At 43.3% G+C, this 23,182-nt stretch overlaps 1 protein-coding gene across 1 annotated transcript in view; it reads right to left on the minus strand.

The window, feature by feature from the left end:
• The window catches only part of ctnnbip1 (catenin, beta interacting protein 1), a 42,694-nt gene that overhangs the window by 7,910 nt on the left and 11,602 nt on the right, over positions 1-23,182 (minus strand). The window contains exons 2-3 of the mRNA XM_084184020.1: positions 18,473-18,587; positions 17,833-17,923 (exon numbers count right to left, since the gene is read on the minus strand). Of these exons, the coding sequence (XP_084040146.1) occupies positions 17,833-17,923; positions 18,473-18,568 (187 nt within the window). The 5' untranslated portion in view covers positions 18,569-18,587. The remainder of the gene's footprint in view (positions 1-17,832; positions 17,924-18,472; positions 18,588-23,182) is intronic.

Consider the following 23,182-nt stretch of genomic DNA (forward strand, 5'->3'; position numbering starts at 1 on the left):
AAAAAGACATTGCCACTCAACTGGATGACGAGGGATACAGGCTAGCTGTCCGCCGCCACAACGATGAGGTTAGTGTTGATAATCACAAGTTTACTGGATGTGGATATGGTGTAATAAAGGCAGTTTATTCAGAGGTAAATATATCTGGAATCGCGTTCACGGACCCGTTCGTCAAACTCTTAGGGAGCAATAAATTAAGCCCCATTACTTACCATATCAGATAAGAGAAATTGCTGCAGCTACATATATTTTACATCCTGGCCCTACATAGTTCACTATTTGCATCACTTACCAAAATATTACATGTGGTCATATATGCTTGGAAAGTGGAGATGCCATAGAACGTCAAAAAAGTAAACATTGCTGGAGACACATTGTCGTTTTGGAGAAGACATCGCGTTTGCTAGCGAAGAGATTTGTTGTGGCAAATGAACTTGGGCTGGGAATTGCCAGGAACCTCACGATAAGATATATGCATCAGCATTGCGAGTCTCATGATTCTATACGTATTGCGATTCGATACTGTGATTTTATTGCGCACCATATGTCTGTTGCAGAGGGATCAGAAAGCCATGAGAACGAGTTTTGATCAGTCATGGAAATAAAAGTGCTGAAAACTAATTGGCTCCCAATGTGAAAAGATTGAGAACAAGCTATGAAGGAACAATAATGGTGTTTTGGTGCAGGTACAGCCAACTAGCGCTAAAATATTGCGATATTGTCAATACAGTATATCGTAAAGTATCACTATGTAACTCGATTTCTTTCACCCCAATCCCTCAAATTAACGGTAAATAACTGAATTGTTTGCCCCACATTTAGCTAAGATGATTAGCTAGCCAGCTAAAATGTTTTATTTAGTTAGCAGTCGCATCTACAATAGTTTACTGTCAATAACATGTCTCCAAAAATGACGTGGTGTCTCCAATTGTGTTGACATTTTACAATTGCAATGCGCATCCATGAGTATCCACTTTCTGTAGCTCAGCTGGTAGAGCATGGTGCTTGTAACGCCAAGGTAGTGGGTTCGATCCCCGGGACCACCCATACACAAAAATGTATGCACGCATGACTGTAAGTCGCTTTGGATAAAAGCGTCTGCTAAATGGCATATTATTATTATTATTATTATTATCTGAAGAGAGCCCCGAAACATTGTGTGCAGACATTTTATGCAATAAATGAAGTAGGTTCAATCTAGTAGTTCTGATCTTCTGATTGGTCCTGATGAGTTGGGCGAGGTCACCTCCAGGCTACTGTCACTGTTGCATTGGCTCTGAGTCGGGTTCTCTGTCTTCAAATGTTCAGCCTAAGAGAGGGGATTTTTGTGTGTGTGTGTGTGTGTGTTTAACAGTGATGATGTGTGTGTGTGTGTGTGTGTGTGTTTAACAGTGATGATGTGTGTGTGTGTGTGTTTGTGTGTGTGTGTGTCCTCAGAGCAAGAACTCGTGAGTTGGAAGAACTGAGAGGCCTATGGCGTGGGTGTTGTCCTTGGCCACCTGCTGACAAGGCTGACAAGATAGGACCCTTTTGTCCATTGTTATTGGATAGGAACAGAACTTATAACCAGCTCCTGACCTAAATAGATCTTAGCACAACATTTTACTCAACATATCATATTCCATATTCACTATAACAAATATATTTACTACGACATTAGCAAGAACCGCCACATCCTCAGCCGGCTAATCCAGTGTGTGAAGTTTTGCGGAGTGTTTGAGTTAGCTTTGCGAGGCAAAGATGAAACTGAGGGCTCCACCAACCCTGGTAAGCCAACACTTTTGAGATCAGTCAATAAATGCTTCTGGTATTGACTTATATGCTGCCCCTGTCTTCATGTTGTTGCTGGACATATCTTTTTTTTTAAATGTGTGTAGGTCACCTAAATCATCAGAAAAATTGCCCCTCCTGAGAATTTTTTCAGGAGCCGCCACTGGTCCCATGGTGTTTATACTTGCGTACTATTGTTTGTACAGATGAACGTGGTACCTTCAGGCGTTTGGAAATTGCTCCCAAGGATGAACCAGACTTGTGGAGGTCTACTTTCTTTTAATTTTTCCATGATGTCAAGCAAAGAGGCACTGAGTTTGAAGGTAGGCCTTGAAATACATCCACAGGTACACCTCCAATTGACTCAAATTATGTCGATTAGGCTTAATTAGAAGCTTCTAAAGCCATGACATAATTTTCTGGAATTTTCCAAGCGGTTTAAAGGCACAGTCAACTTAGTGTATGTAAACTTCTGACCCACTGGAATTGTGATACAGTGAATTATAAGTGAAATAATCTGTCTGTAAACAATTGTTGGAAAAATTACTTGTGTCATGCACAAAGTAGATGTCCTAACCGACTTGCCAAAACTAGTGGCTGAAAAACAAGTTTTAATGACTCCAACCTAAGTGTATGTAAACTTTCGACTTCAACTGAAAATGTCAATAGATTGGTCGAAAGAACAGACGACTCTTGGTCGACCAAGATATATTTTTAGTCGGGGACAGCCCTAGTAGAATTTAAGGGAATTAGCTTAAAACTGCAACATTTTCTCTCTGACACATGGCAAAATGTGTAGAATTGCAGAAAATGTGCTTTAAAACAGCTACATTTTGTCACTGCGGCCAACAGGAGGGCCTCTAAAATACTTGGTCAGTGACCGCACCATTGGCCACACCCCATGACTCCGCCACGCCCACCACCTAAGCCCCATTTTGATACAGAAAAATCCCTGATCTTGTGGTTGCATAAGGGAGCTCGCCCTTGCGTAACAGGCAGCTCAGACCGAGCATGTGTCTAGCACAAGGACTCGAGCAGGCTGACCAGCAGAAGGGCTCAGAATAAACCGACAGAGATACAGGGCCGACGGCCATTAGAGTGGAATACACCACTGGACTACTGATGAACTGAAGCAGGATGGATCTGCTTTATAGGAGCCCTCTGTTTCGCAGTCATTACGTGTGGGCCGCACCCTGCTGCACAGTCAACACACACGCTCCCTCGCAGTGTCACACAAGCGCCAGCCGACAGGATAGAAACGTCAGGCCCTAGGAGCCGTTGCCTAGCGACCGAGCCAAATCAGATTGCATCACTGCCCGGCAGGCTGTTACTGCCTATGAGTAAACAGCTGCTGGCTAACGTTCGCTCCAATCCTGCTCGCTCCCTCCCTTCCTCCCTCCCTCCTCCTCTCTCACTGATCCCCTCGTCAGCCTGTTCTCTCTCCTCATCTGCCAAAGAAGCACCTGGGAATAGTTCTGTTCATCATATTCTAATACATGTAAATAACAGCAACCGAGCCATCTGATTTACCTGTAATAAATACATACAAATGTGTATGGTGGCTAACTATTCATACACTAGACTTATATAGGGTTAGGATAGATGTACACAATATATACACAAACGTATGTGGACACCCCTTCAAATTAGTGGATTCGGCTATTTCAGCCACACCCGTTGCTGACAGGTGTATAAAACCGAGCAACCAGCCATGCAATCTCCACAGACAAACATTGGCAGTTGGATAGCCCGTACTGAAGAGCTCAGTGACTTTCAACGTGCCATCATCATAGGATGTCACCTTTCCAACAAGTCAGTTTGTAACATTTGTGCCCTGCTAGAGCTGCCCCGGTCAACTGTAAGTGCTGTTATTGTGAAGTGGAAACGTCTAGGAGCAACAACAGCTCAGCCACGAAGTGGTAGGCCACACAAGCTCACAGAACAGGACTGCTGAGTGCTGAAGCGTGTAAAGTGTCTGTCCTTGGTTGCAACACTCACTACCGAGTTCCAAACTGCCTCCGGAAACAACGTCAGCACAATAAATGTTCGTCGGGAGCGTCATGTAATGGGTTTCCATGGTCGAGCAGCCGCACACAAGCCTAAGATCACCATGCGCAATGCCAAGCGTCGGCAGGAGTGGTGTAAAGCTCGCCGCCATTGGACTCTGTAGCAGTGGAAACATGTTCTCTTGAGTGATGTGTCACACTTCACCATCTGGCAGTCCTACGGACAAATCTGGGTTTGGCGGATGCCAGGAGAACGCTACCTGCCCGAATGCATAGTGCCAACTGTAAAGTTTGGTGGTGGAGGAGGAATAATGGTCTGGGGCTGTTTTTCATGGTTCGGGCTAGGCCCCTTAGTTCCAGTGAAGGGAAATCTTAACGCTACAGCATACAATGACATTCTAGACGACTCTGTGCTTCCAACTTTGTGGCAACAGTTTGGGGAAGGCCCTTTCATGTTTCAGCATGACAATGCCCCCGTACACAAAGCGAGGTCCATACAGAAATGGTTTGTCGAGATTGGTGTGTAATGTAGTGTACTTGCTCTCAAGACTAAGAAAGAATGGGAAAGGATTGGATAAGGTGTAGGCTAATCGATTTGTTATATTTATATACATCTTACATTGATTTATCTAACAAAATAATAAAGATATTACATGTTTCTAAATGTAAAGTTAAATGTAGAGTTATGATCAGCGAATGGAGGGACAGTCTTTCTCTCTCATCAGCTAGCATCCGCCCAGTGTCAGGTGTTCAATGCTAGCTACTAGATTACCATCCCCACTGGGTCCGTCCTTGGAAACGGGCCTGTTCTGACAGCACCTGCAGGCTATGACCTCCTTCACCTCTCCTCTCCCAACATACGTCAACATTTGTCAGAGACAAAACAAAGCGCCACACATCAAAAGATTATTATAGCCCAGAGCATGAACAAATAAAAACATACTTTTTAACCAAATGTACTAAAGTAATATCGATTGAATATCTCAGACTGTCCATCTTAATATTTTATTTTTATTGGCCAGTCTGAGATATGGCTTTTCCTTTGCAACTCTGCCTAGAAGGTCAGCATCCCAGAGTCGCCTCTTCACTGTTGACGTTGAGACTGGTGTTTTTTGGGTACTATTTAATGAAGCTACCAGTTGAGGACCTGTGAGGCGTCTGTTTCTCAAACTAGACACTAATGTATTTGTACTCTTGCTCAGTTGTGCTCCGGGGCCTCCGACTCCTCTTTCTATTCTGGTTAGAGCCAGTTTGTGCTGTTCTGTGAAGGGACTAGTACACAGCATTGAACGAGTTCTTCAGTTTCTTGGCAATTTCTCGCATGGAATAGCCTTCATTTCTCAGAACAAGAATAGACTGACGAGTTTCAGAAGAAAGTTATTTGTTTCTGGCCATTTTGAGCCTGTAATCGAACCCACAATTGCTGATGCTCCAGATACTCAACTAGTCTCAAGAAGGCCAGTTTTATTGCTTCTTTAAATCAGCACAACCGTTTTCAGCTGTGCTAACATAATTGCAAAAGGGTTTTCTAATGATCAATTAGCCTTTTAAAATGATAAACTTGGATTAGCAAACACAATGTGCCATTGGAACACAGGACTGATGGTTGCTGATAATGGACCTCTGTATGCCTATGTAGATATTCCATAAAAAAATCAGCCGTTTCCAGCTACAATAGCCATTTACAACATTAACAATGTCTACACTGTATTTCTGATCAATTTGATGTTATTTTAATGGACAAAAAAAATGCTTTTCTTTCAAAAACAAAGAAATTCCTAAGTGACACCAAACTTTTGAACAGTAGTGTATAATTAAGCAAGAAGGCCCGAGGAGGTGTGATATATGGCCAATATACCACAGTCAAGGGCTGCTCTTATGTACGACGCAACGCGGAGTGCCTGGATACAGCCCTTAGCCGTGGTATATTTGCCATATACCACAAAAACCCCAAGATGCCTTATTGCTATCATAAACTGGTTACCAACGTAATTAGAACAGTAAAAGGTAATTGTTTGTCATACTCGTGGTATATTGTCTGATATACCACAGCTTTCAGCCAATCACCATCCAGGACCCAAACTACCCAGTTTATAAAGGATTATAGAGTTGTTATTTATTGCAATATTGAATGGGGCAACTCCCTGGGGTAATTTACTTCCCCAAGGCTGACAATTTTGTGTCAGAATGCTCACCATACTTGGTGATGGCTGGTGTAGGCCGTCATTGTAAATAAGAATTTGTTCTTAACTGACTTGCCTAGTTAAATAAAGGTAAAATAAAATAAATAAAATGGAGACCAGATTTATTGCAATATTGAGGAAACTCCCTTATGTAATTTGTATCATTAAGGGCAGTCATTTGGTGGTGGCTCACAATAAGTGAAAATCCTAACATTTTAATACCATCAAAAAGGTGTGATGTGTCCGCACTCAAAAAGATGTTGCATGAAGCTTACTTCATAAAAATTTAATAAATTGGTCTGAAGACCAAGATAAAGAATAGCCTTCTTGCCATTGGCTACTGGATTACAGTTCATCATGGTCCATGGACTACTGTCACGGTAAAGAACTATAACTCTAAATAACGAACTTAGCTGCTCGTTAAGACTGCATGCGTTGCGTTCAGTAGAGCCAAACGGTAAAAAAGTATGGAAACTGAGGAGGTAGGTTTACTACCTGAACCTATCTAATAAAAATGCTCCATTCCTGTCTAAAAGTATTTTCAGCCTTTTGCGTCAAATGAGCGTGAATCTGGCTCCAAATTATTGTTACTTTCTAGGTTAATGGTCGTGTTTATTCAAGATAATTATGCAAAATGAAGGGTGTGTCCAGCAGCAGGGTTCTTTAAGCCCTAGGCCTGATTTAATGAGTTAGCCCTTAAAGCGTTGACTCAGGACAAAATAACTACATTTACACACAGCACACAGTCTTCACCCACCAGATCCCGCTCTGAGACAGAATATCATCAGTGTTTCATCCTAAATAAATTCAGAGCATCAGCGTTGGGCGCAATGTTCCTCTCAGGCCTGATTAAAATAGCATAACATCCTATTTTTCATTTATGCTAATCTGCCAATTAAAACCATCTGAAATGCAAATTCATTGACCCATACGCTGAAAGAAACATGACTTGCAGCATATGCACCAGTTCCCTCTTACCTCTGACAGTGCATGCTCTGAAATAAATGTGATGATTTCTAATCAAGATATCTCTGTGTTTAGGCAATATTTCCAAACCGAGCATGACAAAGAGTGACAAGCATTACGATGCCCGAGACACTCACAAATGCATTCCAGTGCTCTAGTCTAGAAAATTCTCACATACAAGCTTGCTTGAAACACATCAAAAGGATGAGGGGACAGAGAGAGAGACAGAGCGAGAAAGAGCAAGGGGGGAGCATTGACTGTATCAGGCAAACAGAGGCCTCACTCTGTGACAGTGTCCTATTCTGCTACCACTGACCTCCATGCACAAACAGTTCACTGTTGCCTGTTCAAAACTTGCTTTTCCTTTATGTCGTTCTCATTAACGCTAACAGCAGAACCATTTCAGTCTTTGGGAGAAACACTTCAGTACTACACAACAATAATCTCACAGTCCCTATGCTGAATCTGTAGCAGTATAGAAACTGAATAGTGCATCTTGTTCATGATACAACTGCTTGGGGTGGTAAGATTTACATTTTAGTCATTTTATCAGACGCTCTTATCCAGAGCGACTTACAGTTAGTGAGTGCATACATTTTCATACTGAAAAGACCAGTCATCAATATAAAATCACACAATCTCCAAACAGAAAATGTGTTTCATGGTAAACACAAAGCTACACTTTATACATCAAGCTGGCTACAGGCTATGTCAAGATTGAGCATCTCTTTATAAAGAAGGACCAAGGCGGAACATTTTCCTACCAATACCCCTTTATATCACCAAACCCACAACATTATGTACCTACAACAGCAAACTACAGTACTAAATGCTAATAACTCACAAAATGTTTTGATGCTAATTTGGCTCATAAGGTATCCATCATGTCCTCTGGAGTCTAACTCAACTTTCCGAGCTCTCTTTGGATCAATGAGTCCATGACTGACATATGACACCGTCACTGCAGGACAGGCCTAGACTCCCCCCTGAGAGTTCATACCAAACCCCCTGCAGTCAGCAGGTTTCAGACCAGCACCAAGGACCTCATCCTTTTTCAGCTGCATCTTTTAGTAGCTGGGCAGATGGATTCGGTTTCACTATGCAGTCAGTAAGACACCTTTAGCTCTTTGGATGAAGCCCACCTGACCTCATAGCTATGACCTCTACAAGTAATCTAGCTGTATGTAGTCCTATGCAGTTTTACATTGGCTCAGTGGTACAGAGAAATCTAGGATAGTGGATTATCCATCATTCTTATGGTAACCTAGTAACTCCTGTAGCTATATAGGCCTATATGTGGTGGGATGAAACGAAGATAGCTAGAAGATGTACCGTATATAAATGGCACTCGTCCACCAAACCAAGCATGCCAAGAAAGAGTCATTAATGTTTTATTTTTTGCCAAAATGATATAGCTATCCCTCCTTAGCCTGGGCAAAACATCTGCACCATTAATGTACGAGGACATTCTCTGCTACACATCTACCAATGTAGTAATGGCTCCCAGTGGGGCTTTGGCCTGAACTATAACTGGGTGATTAGACAGACAGAAACAACCTCCCTCTTGGAGATGTTGTCACATATGGCCCGTCTCTGTATTGTAATGTACTCTATTGGTAAGTAGGTCAAAGCTTGGTAGGACAGTTATGACATAGTAGAACCTTCACATACAGTGAGGGAAAAAAGTATTTGATCCCCTGCTGATTTTGTACATTTGCCCACTGACAAAGAAATGATCAGTCTATAATTTTAATGGTAGGTTTATTTGAACAGTGAGAGACAGAATAACAACCAAAAAATCCAGAAAAACACAAAAATGTTATCAATTTATTAGCATTTTAATGAGGGAAATAAGTATTTGACCCCTCTGCAAAACATGACTTAGTACTTGGTGGCAAAACCCTTGTTGGCAATCACAGAGGTCAGACGTTTCTTGTAGTTGGCCACCAGGTTTGCACACATCTCAGGAGGGATTTTGTCCCACTCCTCTTTGCAGATCTTCTCCAAGTCATTAAGGTTTCGAGGCTGACGTTTGGCAACTCAAACCTTCAGCTCCCTCCACATATTTTCTATGGGATTAAGGTCTGGAGACTGGCTAGGCCACTCCAGGACCTTAATGTGCTTCTTCTTGAGCCACTCCTTTGATGCCTTGGCCGTGTGTTTTGGGTCATTGTCATGCTGGAATACCCAGCCATGACCCATTTTCAATGCCCTGGCTGAGGGAAGGGGGTTCTCACCCAAGATTTGACGGTACATGGCCCCGTCCATCGTCCCTTTGATGCGGTGAAGTTGTCCTGTCCCCTTAGCAGAAAACACCCCCAAAGCATAATGTTTCCACCTCCATGTTTGACGGTGGGGATGGTGTTCTTGGGGTCATAGGCAGCATTCCTCCTCCTCCAAACACGGCGAGTTGAGTTGATGCCAAAGAGCTCCATTTTGGTCTCATCTGACCACAACACTTTCACCCAGTTCTCCTCTGAATCATTCAGATGTTCATTGGCAAACTTCAGACGGGCATGTATATGTGTTTTCTTGAGCAGGGGGACCTTGCGGGCGCTGCAGGATTTCAATCGTTCACGGCGTAGTGTGTTACCAATTGTTTTCTTGGTGACTATGGTCCCAGCTGCCTTGAGATCATTGACAAGATCCTCCTGTGTAGTTCTGGGCTGATTCCTCACCGTTCTCATGATCATTGCAACTCCATGAGGTGAGATCTTGCATGGAGCCCCAGGCCGAGGGAGATTGACAGTTATTTTGTATTTCTTCCATTTGCGAATAATCACACCAACTGTTGTCACCTTCTCACCAAGCTGCTAGGCGATGGTCTTGTAGCCCATTCCAGCCTTGTGTAGGTCTACAATCTTGTCCCTGACATCCTTGGAGAGCTCTTTGGTCTTGGCCATGGTGGAGAGTTTGGAATCTGATTGATTGATTGCTTCTGTGGACAGGTGTCTTTTATACAGGTAACGAGCTGAGATTAGGAGCACTCCCTTTAAGAGTGTGCTCCTAATCTCAGCTCGTTACCTGTATAAAAGACACCTGGGAGCCAGAAATATTTCTGATTGAGAGGGGATCAAATACTTATTTCCCTCATTAAAATGTAAATCAATTTATAACATTTTTGACATGCGTTTTTCTGGATTTTGTTGTTGTTATTCTGTCTCTCACTGTTCAAATAAACCTACCATTAAAATTATAGACTGATCATTTCTTTGTCAGTGGGCAAACGTACAAAATCAGCAGGGGATCAAATACCTTTTTCCCTCACTGTAGCATCAGCAGTTCTGGAGGAAAATAGCCTTTACACAGTGCATCAAACTACTTGTTAAAGGGATAGTTCACCCAAAGTACATGTTGGTTTCCTTACCCTGGCTCTCCTAGTTATTGATAGCAACAAGCGTTTCCTTTATGAGGAATGATTTGGTGCATAATTCCATTTGTCCATACAACTCTGGACTTTCTTCTTAAAATGATATATTGGGGCTGCCGCACATGAAAGCAGCCTTGTAGCACTGTAGCGTTTATCTAGTGTTATCTTTGGGCTCAGGGGGAAATTCGTAAAAGTGATTGAGCCACTATTCTTAGTTGTTATCTCCGCTCTTCCTAATCCCAGTCCTTAAAACAACTCCTAAATGACTAATAATTCATCATACTGAGTGGGTGGCATGCTGCCAATTGACTAACTCTGAATCCCAAATGGCATCCTATTTCCTATATATTGCACTATTTTTCACCAGAGCACTATTGGCCCTGGTCAAAAGTTGTGCACTATGTAGGGAATAGGGTGCCATTTGGGACTCAGCCTACATATTTCTCGTGTGCACCTTTGACGAGTCATACTAGTGTATAATTGATGAGGCTCGGCTCTTCCCTGAACGAGGAGTGCATTATGGACACCGTACGGCTCCCAGACTGAGCTCTGCAAGCTGTATATTCAAGGGCAAAAAGGGACATATTGTACAGTAAGGCTTCATACATAGGCTTATTATGTCCTCCATCTCACAAAATCGGTAATTTTTTATTTTTAAGCAGGCACCTTCTACTCTGCAACTTATGATGCAATTTACTATGTTCTTCCTCATCACCTCATCACAAACAGAAGGCAGATGATGCAAGGACGCAGAGAGTAATCGAAAAATAAACTGCATGAGTGTGTTGGGAACAACGAGCATTGTCCTTCAACAAAAAAAGCATTTTAACCGCTAACACTCCCGGGAATTAGCCTATATGGATAGGGCTACACTGACCATGGTAGCAATTAAAAGGGAACAGTTTGGAGATTATGGGAACATTACACAGTTGATTTTATTTGCATTTTAAATTTGCTGTACTTTTCGCAGCATTTGTTTACAACGAAATCTGAAAATACTCTGGATACATTCAATAACATATTATAACATAATATTCATGGTAAATTTGGGGTAGGTGAAACATAAGACAAAAAAATGACAAGTGTTTGAGTGAGTGCATTTCCACATCGTAAAACAAATCTAATACACAGTGTCAACATTTATGATCACTATGTTTGAAGGTGAACAGAATTAACCTACGTTTGTTGTATTGTGAAGAAAATTTGTCGCAGACCACGCATCTGAATGCACTCATGACTCCATTCTATGCACACCAAAATCACATTCTGCTTCTCTGAATTGCCTTGTGAAAGCCTAACACTGTAAGATGGTATTTTAAAATTTAGCTAGAAATGTTGCCAATAGAACAAGCTTTCAAATTATGCCCACCTGACCCAGATTGCGATTTACAGTGCATTCGGAAAGTATTCAGAACCCTTGACTTTTTCCGCATTTTGTTACGTTACTGCCTTATTCCTGTTTTTGCTTTGTCATTATGGGGTATTGTGTGTAGATCGATGAGGGATTTTTTTTTTATAACCCATTTTAGAATAAAGCTGTAACACACAGTACCCAATAGTGACGAAGCAAAAACTGTTTTTTTGATTTTTTTGCAATTTTATTAAAGATTAAAAACGGAAATATCACATTTACACAAGTATTCAGACCCTTTACTCAGTACTTTGTTGAAGCACCTTTGGCAACGAGTCTTAGGTATGATGCTACAAGCTTGGCACACCTGTATTTGGGGAGTTTCTCACATTCTTCTCTGCAGATCCTCTCAAGCACTGTCAGGTTGGATGGGAAGCATCGCTGCACAGCTATTTTCAGGTCTCTCCAGAGATGCTCGATCGGGTTCAAGTCCGGGCTCTGGCTGGGCCACTCAAGGACATTCAAAGACTTGTCATGAAGCCACTCCTGTGATGTCTTGGCTGTGTGCTTAGGGTCATTCACCCCAGTCTGTTGTCCTGAGCACTCTGGTGAAGGTTTTCATCAAGGATCTCTCTGTACTTTGCTCTGTTCATCTTTCCCGCGATTCTGACTAGTCTCCAAGTCCCTGCCACTGAAAAACATCCCCACAGCATGATGCTGCCTCCACCATGCTTCACCGTAGGGATGGCCACTCTACCATAAAGGCCTGATTGAAGGGAGTGCTGCAGAGATGGTTGTCCTTCTGGAAGGTTCTCCCATCTCCACAGAGGAACTCTAGAGCTCTGCCAGAGTGACCATCGGGTTCTTGGTCACCTCCCTGACCAAGGCCCTTCTCCCCCGATTGCTCAGTTCGGCCGGGTGGCCAGCTCTAGGAAGAGTCTTGGTGGTTCCAAACTTCTTCCAGAATGATGGAGGCCACTGTGTTCTTGGGACCTTCAATGCTGCAAAAATGTTTTGGTACCCTTCCCCAGATCTGTGCTGTGACACAATCTTGTCTCAGAGCTCTACGGACAACTCTTTCGACCTCTTGGCTTGGTTTTTGCTCTGACATGCACTGTCAACTGTGGGACCTTATATAGACAGGTGTGTGCCTTTCCAAATCATATCCAATCAATTGAATTTACCACAGGTGGACTCCATTCAAGTTGTAGAAACATCTCAAGGATGATCAATGTAAACAGGATGCACCTGAGTTCAATTTCGAGTCTCATAGCAAAGGGTCTGAATACCTATGTAAATAAGCTATTTCTGTTTTTTATTTTTAATACATTTGCAAAAACTTCTAAAAACCTGTTTTCACTTTGTCATTACGGGGTATTGTGTGTAGAATGCTAACGTAACAAAATGTGGAAAAAGTCGAGGGGTCTGAATACTTTCCGAAGGCACTGTACCGGGTGCCTGTGCCTCGACACAATCCTGTCTCGAAGCTCTACTAACAATTCCTTCAACCTCATGGCTTGCTTTTTGCATGTCAAGGAAAGAGCAGGTGTTTCTAATGTTTTGTGCACTAAGTGTATATATTTGTTTAATTTTGGCGACACCACTGCAGTTGACCCCGACTTTGAATACCACTGGCCTAGTACAACGCTGCTTCACAATATTTCATATAAACCAGCTTATCTTTTCACAATAGCCCAGCCCATAAGATCACTTTTCTCCAGAAAACAGCAACCACCCAGAGAGAGGGAGATAAGATTGTATTATTTCAGGTACGGTGTTACAGGCAATTTTCTCTGCTTGCCGCTGCTGGCCTGAGGCAATAATAAAATATATGGATAAACTAGACCCAAGACCCAGCAGGGTCACGGAAGAAGGACAGCGGGGGCTTTCAAGGCTCCCGTCACAGCCCGTTTTGGGATTGAGCCTGGAAGGCAACTGTTAAATCTGGTCGAATCAAGAGGACCTCATCCATGCATTATTTTGCTCCTTGTAGTACAGGCATAGCAGGCAGTGACTTCCATCACCCAACCAAATTCTGATTGCTATTGACTTGGCGCCCTCTTGTGTTGGATATGTGTACCGGCAAGAGGGAGAGAGAGATATGGAATATAGAAGCAAACCGGATGGACATCATGAAAATGATCGGAGAGGCTGAGGGTAGAGAAAGTTCAGGAGTAAAAACAAACAAAAAATAATTATTGTAAAATTGACTGTGCCCGTAAAATATACACTACCGTTCAAAAGTTTGGGGTCACCTAGAAATGTCATTGTTTTCGAAAGAAAATCAATTTTTTTGTCCATTAAAATAACATCAAATTGATCAGAAATACAGTGTAGACATTGTTAATGTTGTAAATGGCTATTGTAGCTGGAAACGGCTGATTTTTAATGGAGTATCTACATAGGCGTACAGAGGCCCATTATCAGCAACCATCAGTCCTGTGTTCCAATGGCACGTTGTGTTTGCTAATCCAAGTTTATAATTTTAAAAGGCTAATTGATCATTAGAAAACCCTTTTGCAATTATGTTAGCACAGCTGAAAACTGTTGTGCTGATTAAAGAAGCAATAAAACTGGCCTTCTTGAGACTAGTTGAGTATCTGGAGCATCAGCAATTGTAAGTTCGATTACAGGCTCAAAATGGCCAGAAACAAATAACTTTCTTCTGAAACTCGTCAGTCTATTCTTGTTCTGAGAAATGAAGGCTATTCCATGCGAGAAATTGCCAAGAAACTGAACATCTCGTACAATGCTGTGTACTACTCCCTTCAAAGAACAGCCCAAACTGGCTCTAACCAGAATAGAAAGAGGAGTGGGAGGCACCAGTGCACAACTGAGCAAGAGGACAAATACATTAGTGTCTAGTTTGAGAAACAGGCGCCTCACAGGTCCTCAACTGGCAGCTTCATTAAATAGTACCCGCAAAACACCAGTCTCAACGTCAACAGTGAAGAGGCGACTCCAGGATGCTGACCTTCTAGGCAGAGTTGCAAAGAAAAAGCCATATCTCAGACAGGCCAATAAAAAGAAAAGATTAAGATGGGCAAAAGAACAGACACTGGACTTTTTCTTTGCAACTCTGCCTAGAAGGTCAGCATCCCGGAGTCGCCTCTTCACTTCTTTACACCCGCTCGCTTAACCCGGAGGCCAGCTGCACCAATGTGTCGGAGGAAACACTGACATCATTTGAGTCAATTGGAGGTGTACCTGTGGATGTATTTCAAGGCCTACCTTCAAACTCAGTGCCTCTTTGCTTGACATCATGGGAAAATCAAAATAAATCAGAAAGACCTCAGAAATAAAATTGTAGACCTCCACAAGTATGGTTCATCCTTGAGAGCAATTTCCAAATGCCTGAATATACCACGTTCATCTGTACAAACAATAGTACGCAAGTATAAACACCATGGGACCATGCAGCCATCATACCGCTCAGGAAGGAGACGTGTTCTGTCTCCTAGAGATTAATGTACTTTGGTGCGAAAAGTGCAAATCAATCCCAGAACAACAGCAAAGGACCTTGTGAAGATGCTGGAGGAAACAGGTACAAAAGTATCTACAGTGAGGGAAAAAAGTATTTGATCCCCTGCTGATTTTGTACGTTTGCCCACTGACAAAGAAAGTATTAGTCTATAATTTGGTAGGTTTATTTGAAATGATCAGCTGCCTTGAGATCATTGACAAGATCCTCCCGTGTAGTTCTGGGCTGATTCCTCACAGTTCTCATGATCATTGCAACTCTACGAGGGGAGATCTTGCATTGGAGCCCCAGGCTGAGGGAGATTGACAGTTATTTTGTGTTTCTTCGCACCAACTGTTGTCACCTTCTCACCAAGCTGCTTGGCGATGGTCTTGTAGCCCATTCCAGCCTTGTGTAGGTCTACAATCTTGTCCCTGACATCCTTGGAGAGCTCTTTGGTCTTGGCCATGGTGGAGAGTTTGGAATCTGATTGATTGATTGCTTCTGTGGACAGGTGTCTTTTATACAGGTAACGAGCTGAGATTAGGAGCACTCCCTTTAAGAGTGTGCTCCTAATCTCAGCTCGTTACCTGTATAAAAGACACCTGGGAGCCAGAAATCTTTCTGATTGAGAGGGGGTCAAATACTTATTTCCCTCATTAAAATGCAAATTAATTTATAATGTTTTTCTTGATTTTTTTGTTGTTATTCTGTCTCTCACTGTTCAAATAAACCTACCATTAAAATTATAGACTGATCATTTCTTTGTCAGACATTCAAAATCAGCAAGGGATCAAATACTTTTTTCCCTCACTGTAATTAGTTAAATAAAGTCCACCTGTGTGCAATCTAAGTGTCACATGATCTGTCACATGATCTCAGTATATATACACCTGTTATGAAAGGCCCCAGTCTGCAACACCACTAAGCAAGGGGCTGTCACGATCGTCGAACAGAGAGGACCAAGGCGCAGCGTGGAATGCGAACATACTTTTATTTTTAGAATCACACGAACAAAACGATACGTGACGTCCTTGGCAAAAGACACTAACCAAACACGGAACAAGATCCCACAACACACTGTGGAAAACAGGCTGCCTAAGTATGGTTCCCAATCAGAGACAACAAGCAATAGCTGATACACGTTGCCTCTGATTGAGAACCACACCGGCCAACATAGAAACAAATGAACTAGATAATTACCCTAGCACACAAAACACATAGAAACCACACACCCTGGCTCAACATAAGAGTCCCAGAGCCAGGGCGTGACAGGGGCACCACCAAGCAAGCGGCACCATGAAGACCAAGGAGCTCTCCAAACAGTTCAGGGACAAAGTTGTGGAGAAGTACATTATAAAAAAATATCAGAAACTTTGAACATCCCACAGAGCACCATTAAATCCATTATAAAAAAATGGAAAGAATATGGCACCACAACAAACCTGCCAAGAGAGGGCCACTCACCAAAACTCACAGACCAGGCAAGGAGGGCATTAATCAGAGAGGCAACAAAGAGACCAAAGATAACCCTGAAGGACCTGCAAAGCTCCATAGCGGAGATTGGAGTATCTGTCCATAGGACCACTAAGTCGTACACTACACAGAGCTGGGCTTTACGGAAGAGTAGCCAGAAAAATGCCATTGCTTAAAGAAAAAAAATTGCAAACACGTTTGGTGTTCACCAAAAGGCATGTGGGAGACTCCCCAAACATATGGAAGAAGGTACTCTGGTCAGATGAGACTAAAATTGAGCTTTTTGGCCATCAAGGAAAACGCTATGTCTGGCGCAAACCCAACACCTCTCATCACCCCGAGAAACACCAACCCCACAGTGAAGCATGGTGGTGGCATCATCATGCTGTGGGGATGTTTTTCATTGGCAGGGACTGGGAAACTAGTCAGAATTGAAGGAATGATGGATGGCGCTAAATACAGGGAAATTCTTGAGGGAAACCTGTTTCAGTCTTCCAGAGATTTGAGACTGGGACAGAGGTTCACCTTCCAGCAGGACAATGACCCTAAGCATACTGCTAAAGCAACAACTTGAGTGGTTTAAGGGGAAACATTTAAATGTCTTGGAATGACCTAGTCAAAGCCCAGACCTCAATCCAATTGAGAATCTTTGGTATGACTTAAAGATTGCTGTACACCAGCGGAACAAATCTAACTTGAAGGAGCTGGAGCAGTTTTGCCTTGAAGAATGGGCAAAAATCCCAGCAGCTAGATGTGCCAAGAGACTTGCAGCTGTAATTGCTGCAAAAGGTGGCTCTACAAATTATTGACTTTGTGGGGAGTGAATAGTTATGCACGCTCAAGTCTTCCGTTTTTTTGTCTTGTTTCTTGTTTGTTTCACAATAAAAAATATTTTACATCTTCAAAGTGGTAGGCATGTTGTGTAAATCAAATGATACAAACCCCCAAAAAATCATTTTTAATTCCAGGTTGTAAGGCAACAAAATAGGAAAAATGAGTGCTTGGCAGGGACAGGGAATAATGACACCTCTGAGTCACTGACAGCTCCACCCAGACAGCCTGTTGGTCTGGTGAGTAATCCCTCAGGGCTGGTAGACCAGAGAACAGGGGTGTGTTCACTAAGGTGAAACGTTTACAACATTGCAGGTAGAAATGTAACCAAACAGAAATTCCAGTTCCACATGGCAGACAATAAAATCTGTTCTACACAATGCTTTTCCATCTGCTGTGTGTATGTGTATGGCCCTTACCCTGGTCTATGTTGTGCTGTGGTAGCTGACTCATCTGAGCGTTGACCACGCCTGCATAATTCCGTAGAAACGCCTCCTCACTCGGCGTCAGCTGAGAAACAATAAATTCATAAAAAAAGTATTATTCTTTTTAAAAAATGTTTTCCCCCCGTTTCTCCCCAATTTTGTGATTACTATCTTGTCTCATCACTGCAACTCCCCAACGGGCTCGGGAGAGGCAAAGGTCGAGTCATGCGTCCTCCGAAACATGACCCGCCTAACCACGCTTCTTAACACCCGCTCGCTTAACCCGGAAGCCAGCTGCACCAATGTGTCAGAGGAAACACTGTTCAACTGACGACCGAAGTCAGCCTGCAGGCGCCCGGCCCGCCACAAGGAGTCGCTAGAGCACGATGAGTCAAGTAAAGCTCCCCCGGCCAAACCCTCCCCTAACACGGACGACGCTGGGCCAATTGTGCGCCGCCCTATGGGACTCCCAGTCATGGCAGGTAATGACAGCCTGGGATCGAACCCTAGGCTGTAGTGACGCCGCACAATTAATTAATTCATAAAAATGAATAAATTATTTATAACCGCAAGAGCTTTGAAATTGATAATGCACCAAATATCTATGCTACTAATACAATATGGGTATACGTACATTTGATCCCATCTTCTTCAGCATGAGCAGGACCCGCACCTTTTGCTGGACGTACATCTCTTCAGGAGACTTCCCCGGGGCCTCCTCGCGGTTCATCCCCCCTGCTCCTGTAGCTCTGAGACACAAAGTACATTTTCAGAAAGTGAAAGGCGTCCTCCAGCAATTTCTTTACTTTTCCTGTTGAAAAGCGATATCTCAAGTATAACTAGAGTAATGTACACACACTTAAGGGTAAAAAAATATGTTTTGAGCAAAATAGTGTTGTTTAGAAAGCTACAAACTACAAGAAGTAGGGCATTCAAGGAGTTGGTCTGGTGGTCTGATGTGATGCCGACCCCCCTATTTAAAACCACTGAGAGCGGGGTAATGATGATGCGGGAAGTCAAGGCCTATCCTGGGCTAACATTGCGTCCCAAATGGCACCCTATGCCCTACATAGTCTATGTAGGGAATAGGGTTCCATTTGGGATGCATCCTAAGTCAGTGCAGGTTGGTACGTCACAGTATAAACAGCTCTCATTAATATTGCATGGGTGTTTTCACAGAGCTCTCTTTCTCGCCCCTGCTTGCTTCCTCCGTTACTAATGACCTATTTTCGCAGTCAATCTGTGGAGAGATGGGAAGGATAGAAGGAAAAAAGGGAAGGAAAACAGAGGCGATAAAAAAGCCCTTCCATTGCTAATGCAAATGACAGAAGGGATAGGTTCCTTCGTGACAGGGTGCTGCCGATCACAAGATTTGTTGGTGTCGAATTTGATTTATTTCTCGTGGTGCACCAACAAATAATTCATTTTTTTTCTCTAAAAAAGCCTAAAGCGGTTTTCTACAAAGTGGAACACTGAAAAGGAAAGTAAAAAGTGGGATAACCAAGAAGAGGAAGATTAATCCTTTACAAATAAATTCCCCCGGGGTGGGGTATCACAGAAGAATCCTATGGGAGACACTGAGTCTGATAGGATTTCTTTCACGTTTGTTGGGCCTCTTCCTGTACAAAGGGCTGCTAACACATGTTGACAGGCTGTTTGATGTGGGTTTGGATTTAATCGAAAAGCTGGATCATCCCCCTTTTTTAGAAGGATGCTGTGGCTGCCGTTAGCTCGAGTTTGAGTGTCACTGAGGGAACAGACAGACATTAGCTGAGCACATAAAAAAAAAAACTTGCTCAACTGACCATAGTTGTATGTGGATAATTTCTACACATGGGTTGATTTTATCCTCCCTTAGCTGTTGACTACACACTAAAAACCCAAGATATCTATGATGCAGTCCAACATAAGAAACTTAAACCAACAGTGTCAATAGAAGCTCTCCATATTGACAGACAGAGATGGATAGACTGAGTGCCTGCTTTTTTACATTTACCTCCGAGTGGAGAGCGAGCGAGGACTCAAAGTGAGAGGGACATTAAAGACGTACACATTTGGGCAAAAGGGGGTTGGGATGGGAGGCAGTGTAATGGTGGCTCAGAGCCTTAGTGGTGACACATTTGATCAAATGTCCCTCCCTGTCCCCCCTCCCCATTTCAGACAAATGGGTCAGCCAGGACTCTGGGCAGGCAGAGACCTAACAGACGACGCACAATGCATGATAAAAACACAGAGCAATTTGTCAAATCAAATCAAAGTTTATTGGTCGCGTACGCAGACTTTATATACAGTAGCTACAACAGTGCAGTAATATCTAGCAAAAAAACAACATAATCCAGAAAAATAAATAAGTTATATAGGATGAGCCATGAATAGAATACAGTATATACACTGAACAAAAATATAAATGCCCAACATGCAACAATTTCAAAGATTTTACTGAGTTACAGTTAATAGAAGGAAATCAGTCAGTTGAAATAAATAAATTAGGCCCTAATCTATGGATTTCACTAGATGTGGAGGTCCTGGGCTGGCATGGTTACACGTACTGCCATATTCTCTAAAACAACGTTGGAGGCGGCTTATGGTAGAGAAATGAACATTAAATTATCGGGCAACAACTCTGTTGGACAATCCTACAGTCAGCATGCCAACTGCACACTCCCTCAAAACTTGAGACGTCTGTGGCATTGTGTTGTGTGACAAAACTGCACATTTAGAGTGGCCTTTAATTGTCCCCAGCACAAGGTGCACCTGTGTAATGATCGCACTGTTTAAATCAGCTTCTTGATATGCCACACCTGTCAGGCGGATGGATTATTTCAGTAAAGGACAAATGCTCACTAACAGGGATGTAAACAAAATAATTTTTTATTTGTATTTTCTTTATAAGCTTTCTCTGCGTATGCAACATTTTGGGGATAATTTTTTTCATCTCATGAAACACGGGACCAACACGTTACATGTTGCATTTATATTTTTGTTCAGCATACATATAAAGTGAGAGAAATAGTATGTAAACATTATTACTGACCAGTGTTCAATTACTATGTATACATAGGGCAGCAGTCTCTAAGAGGAGCGAGTCGAGAGTTTCAAGTTCCTTGACAAACTATGGTCCAAACACACCAAGACAGTTGTGAAGAGGGAACGACAACACCTTTCCCCCCTCAGGAGACTGAAAAGATTTGGCATGGGTCCCCAGATCCTCCAAATGTTATACAGCTGCATCATTGAGAGGATCCTGACCGTTTGCATCACCGCCTGGTACGGCAACTGCTCTGCATCCGACCGTAAGGCACTACAGAGGGTAGTGCGTACGGCCCAATACATCACTGGGGCCAAGCTTCCTGCCATCCAGGACCTATATACTAGGCGGTGTCAGAGGAAGGTCCAAAAAAATTGTCAAAGACTCCAGTCACCCAAGTCATAGACTGTTCTCTCTGCTACCGCATGGCAAGCGGTACCGGAGCCAAGTCTAGGTCCAAAAGGCTCCTTAAAAGCTTCTACCCCCAAGCTGTAAGACTGCTGAACAATTAATCAAAATGGCCACCCGGACTATTTGCATTGACCCCCCCTTGTTTATACACTACTGCTACTTGCAGTTTATTATCTATGCAGTCACTTTACCCCTACCTACAGGTACAAATTACCTCGACTAACCTGTACCCCCGCACATTGACTCGGTACCGGTACCCCCTGTATATAGCCTCGTTATTGTTATGAAATTGTATTCTGTTACTTTTTATTAAATTTTTTATTTTATTTAGCAAATATTTTCTTAACTCTATTGAACTGCATTGCTGGTTAAGGGCTTGTAAGTAAGCATTTCATGGTAAGGTCTACAGCTGCTGTATTCGGCACATGTGACAAATACAATTTGATTTGATTTAAGGTGCAGGGTAGAGAACCGGGTGGTAGCCGGCTAGAACCGTGACTAAGGTGCTGTAGATGTCCTGGAGGGCAGAGGGTGGGCTGACCGCAACAGCCTCTGGAGAGCCCTGCGGTTGCAGACAGTGCAATTTCCGTACCAGGCGGTGATACAGACCGACAGGATGGTGCATCTGTAGAAGTTTGTGAGGGTCTTGGGGGCCAAACCAATTTTTTTCAGCCTGAGGCGCTGTTGTGCCACGCGGTCTGTGTGAAGGGACCATTTCAGGTTGTCAGTGATGTGCACGCCGAGGACCTTGAAGCTTTTGACCCTTTCCACAGCGGCCCCGTCGATGGGGGCGTGCTCTCTCTGCTGTGTCCTGTAGTCCATAATCAGCTCCTTCGTTTTGTTGACATTGAGGTTATTTTCCTGGCACCACCCCGCCAGGGCTCTCACCTCCTCCCTGTAGGCTGTCTCATCGTTGTTGGTAATCAGGCCTACCACTGTTGTGTCGTCAGCAAACTTGATGATTGAGTTGGAGACGTGCATGGCCACGCAGTTATGGGAGAACACAGAGTACAGGAGTGGGCTGAGTACACACCCCTGTGGGGCCACCGTGTTGAGGATCAGCGTGGCGGAGGTGTTGTTGTTGACTACCTTCACCACATGGGGTCGGCCCGTCAAGAAGTCCAGGACCCAGTTGCACAGGGAGCTTGGAGGGCACTTTGGTGTTGAAGGCTGAGCTGTAGTTGATGAAGAGCATTCTTCCATACGCATTTCTCTTCTTCAGATGGGATAGGGCATTGTGCAGTGCAATGGCAATTGCGTCGTCCGTTGATCTGGGGCGATATAATAATTGTAGTGGGTCTAGGGTGTTGGGTAAGGTGGAGGTGATATTGTCCTTAACTAGCCTTTAAAAGCACCTCATGAGGACAGAAGTGAGTACTACAGGGCGATAGTCATTTAATTCAGTTACCTTCGCTTCCTTCGGTACAGGAATAATGGTGGAAATCTTGAAGCAAGTGGGATATGGAGAGATTGAATATGTCCGTAACCACTCCAGCCAGCTGGTCTGCACATGCTCCGTCTGAGCCGGCAGCCTTGCGAGGGTTAACGCGCTTAAATGACTTACTCACGTTGGCCATGGAGAACGAGAGAACACTGTCCTCGTGAGCGTCGGGGGCCCAAGTTGGCGGCTCAATGTTTTTTTCTTTCTTCCTCGAAGCGGGCGAAGAGGGTGTTTAGTTCGTCCGCGACGTGGCTGTCTTTCCCTTTATAATCTGTGATTGTCTGGAGTCTGCCACATACGTCTAGTGTCAGGAGATCTGTTGATAGAATCTCTGTAGTGTTTTCCTCAGAATTCCCTTATTAAAGTCCCCAGCTACAATAAATGCGGCCTCAGGATATGCGGTTTCCAAATTGCACACAGTCCAGTGTAGTTCCTTGAGAGTCGTCGTGGTGATTAGGAGCTAG

Source organism: Coregonus lavaretus (assembly GCF_964263955.1).
Source record: "Coregonus lavaretus genome assembly, chromosome: 20".
NCBI lineage: Eukaryota > Metazoa > Chordata > Actinopteri > Salmoniformes > Salmonidae > Coregonus > Coregonus lavaretus.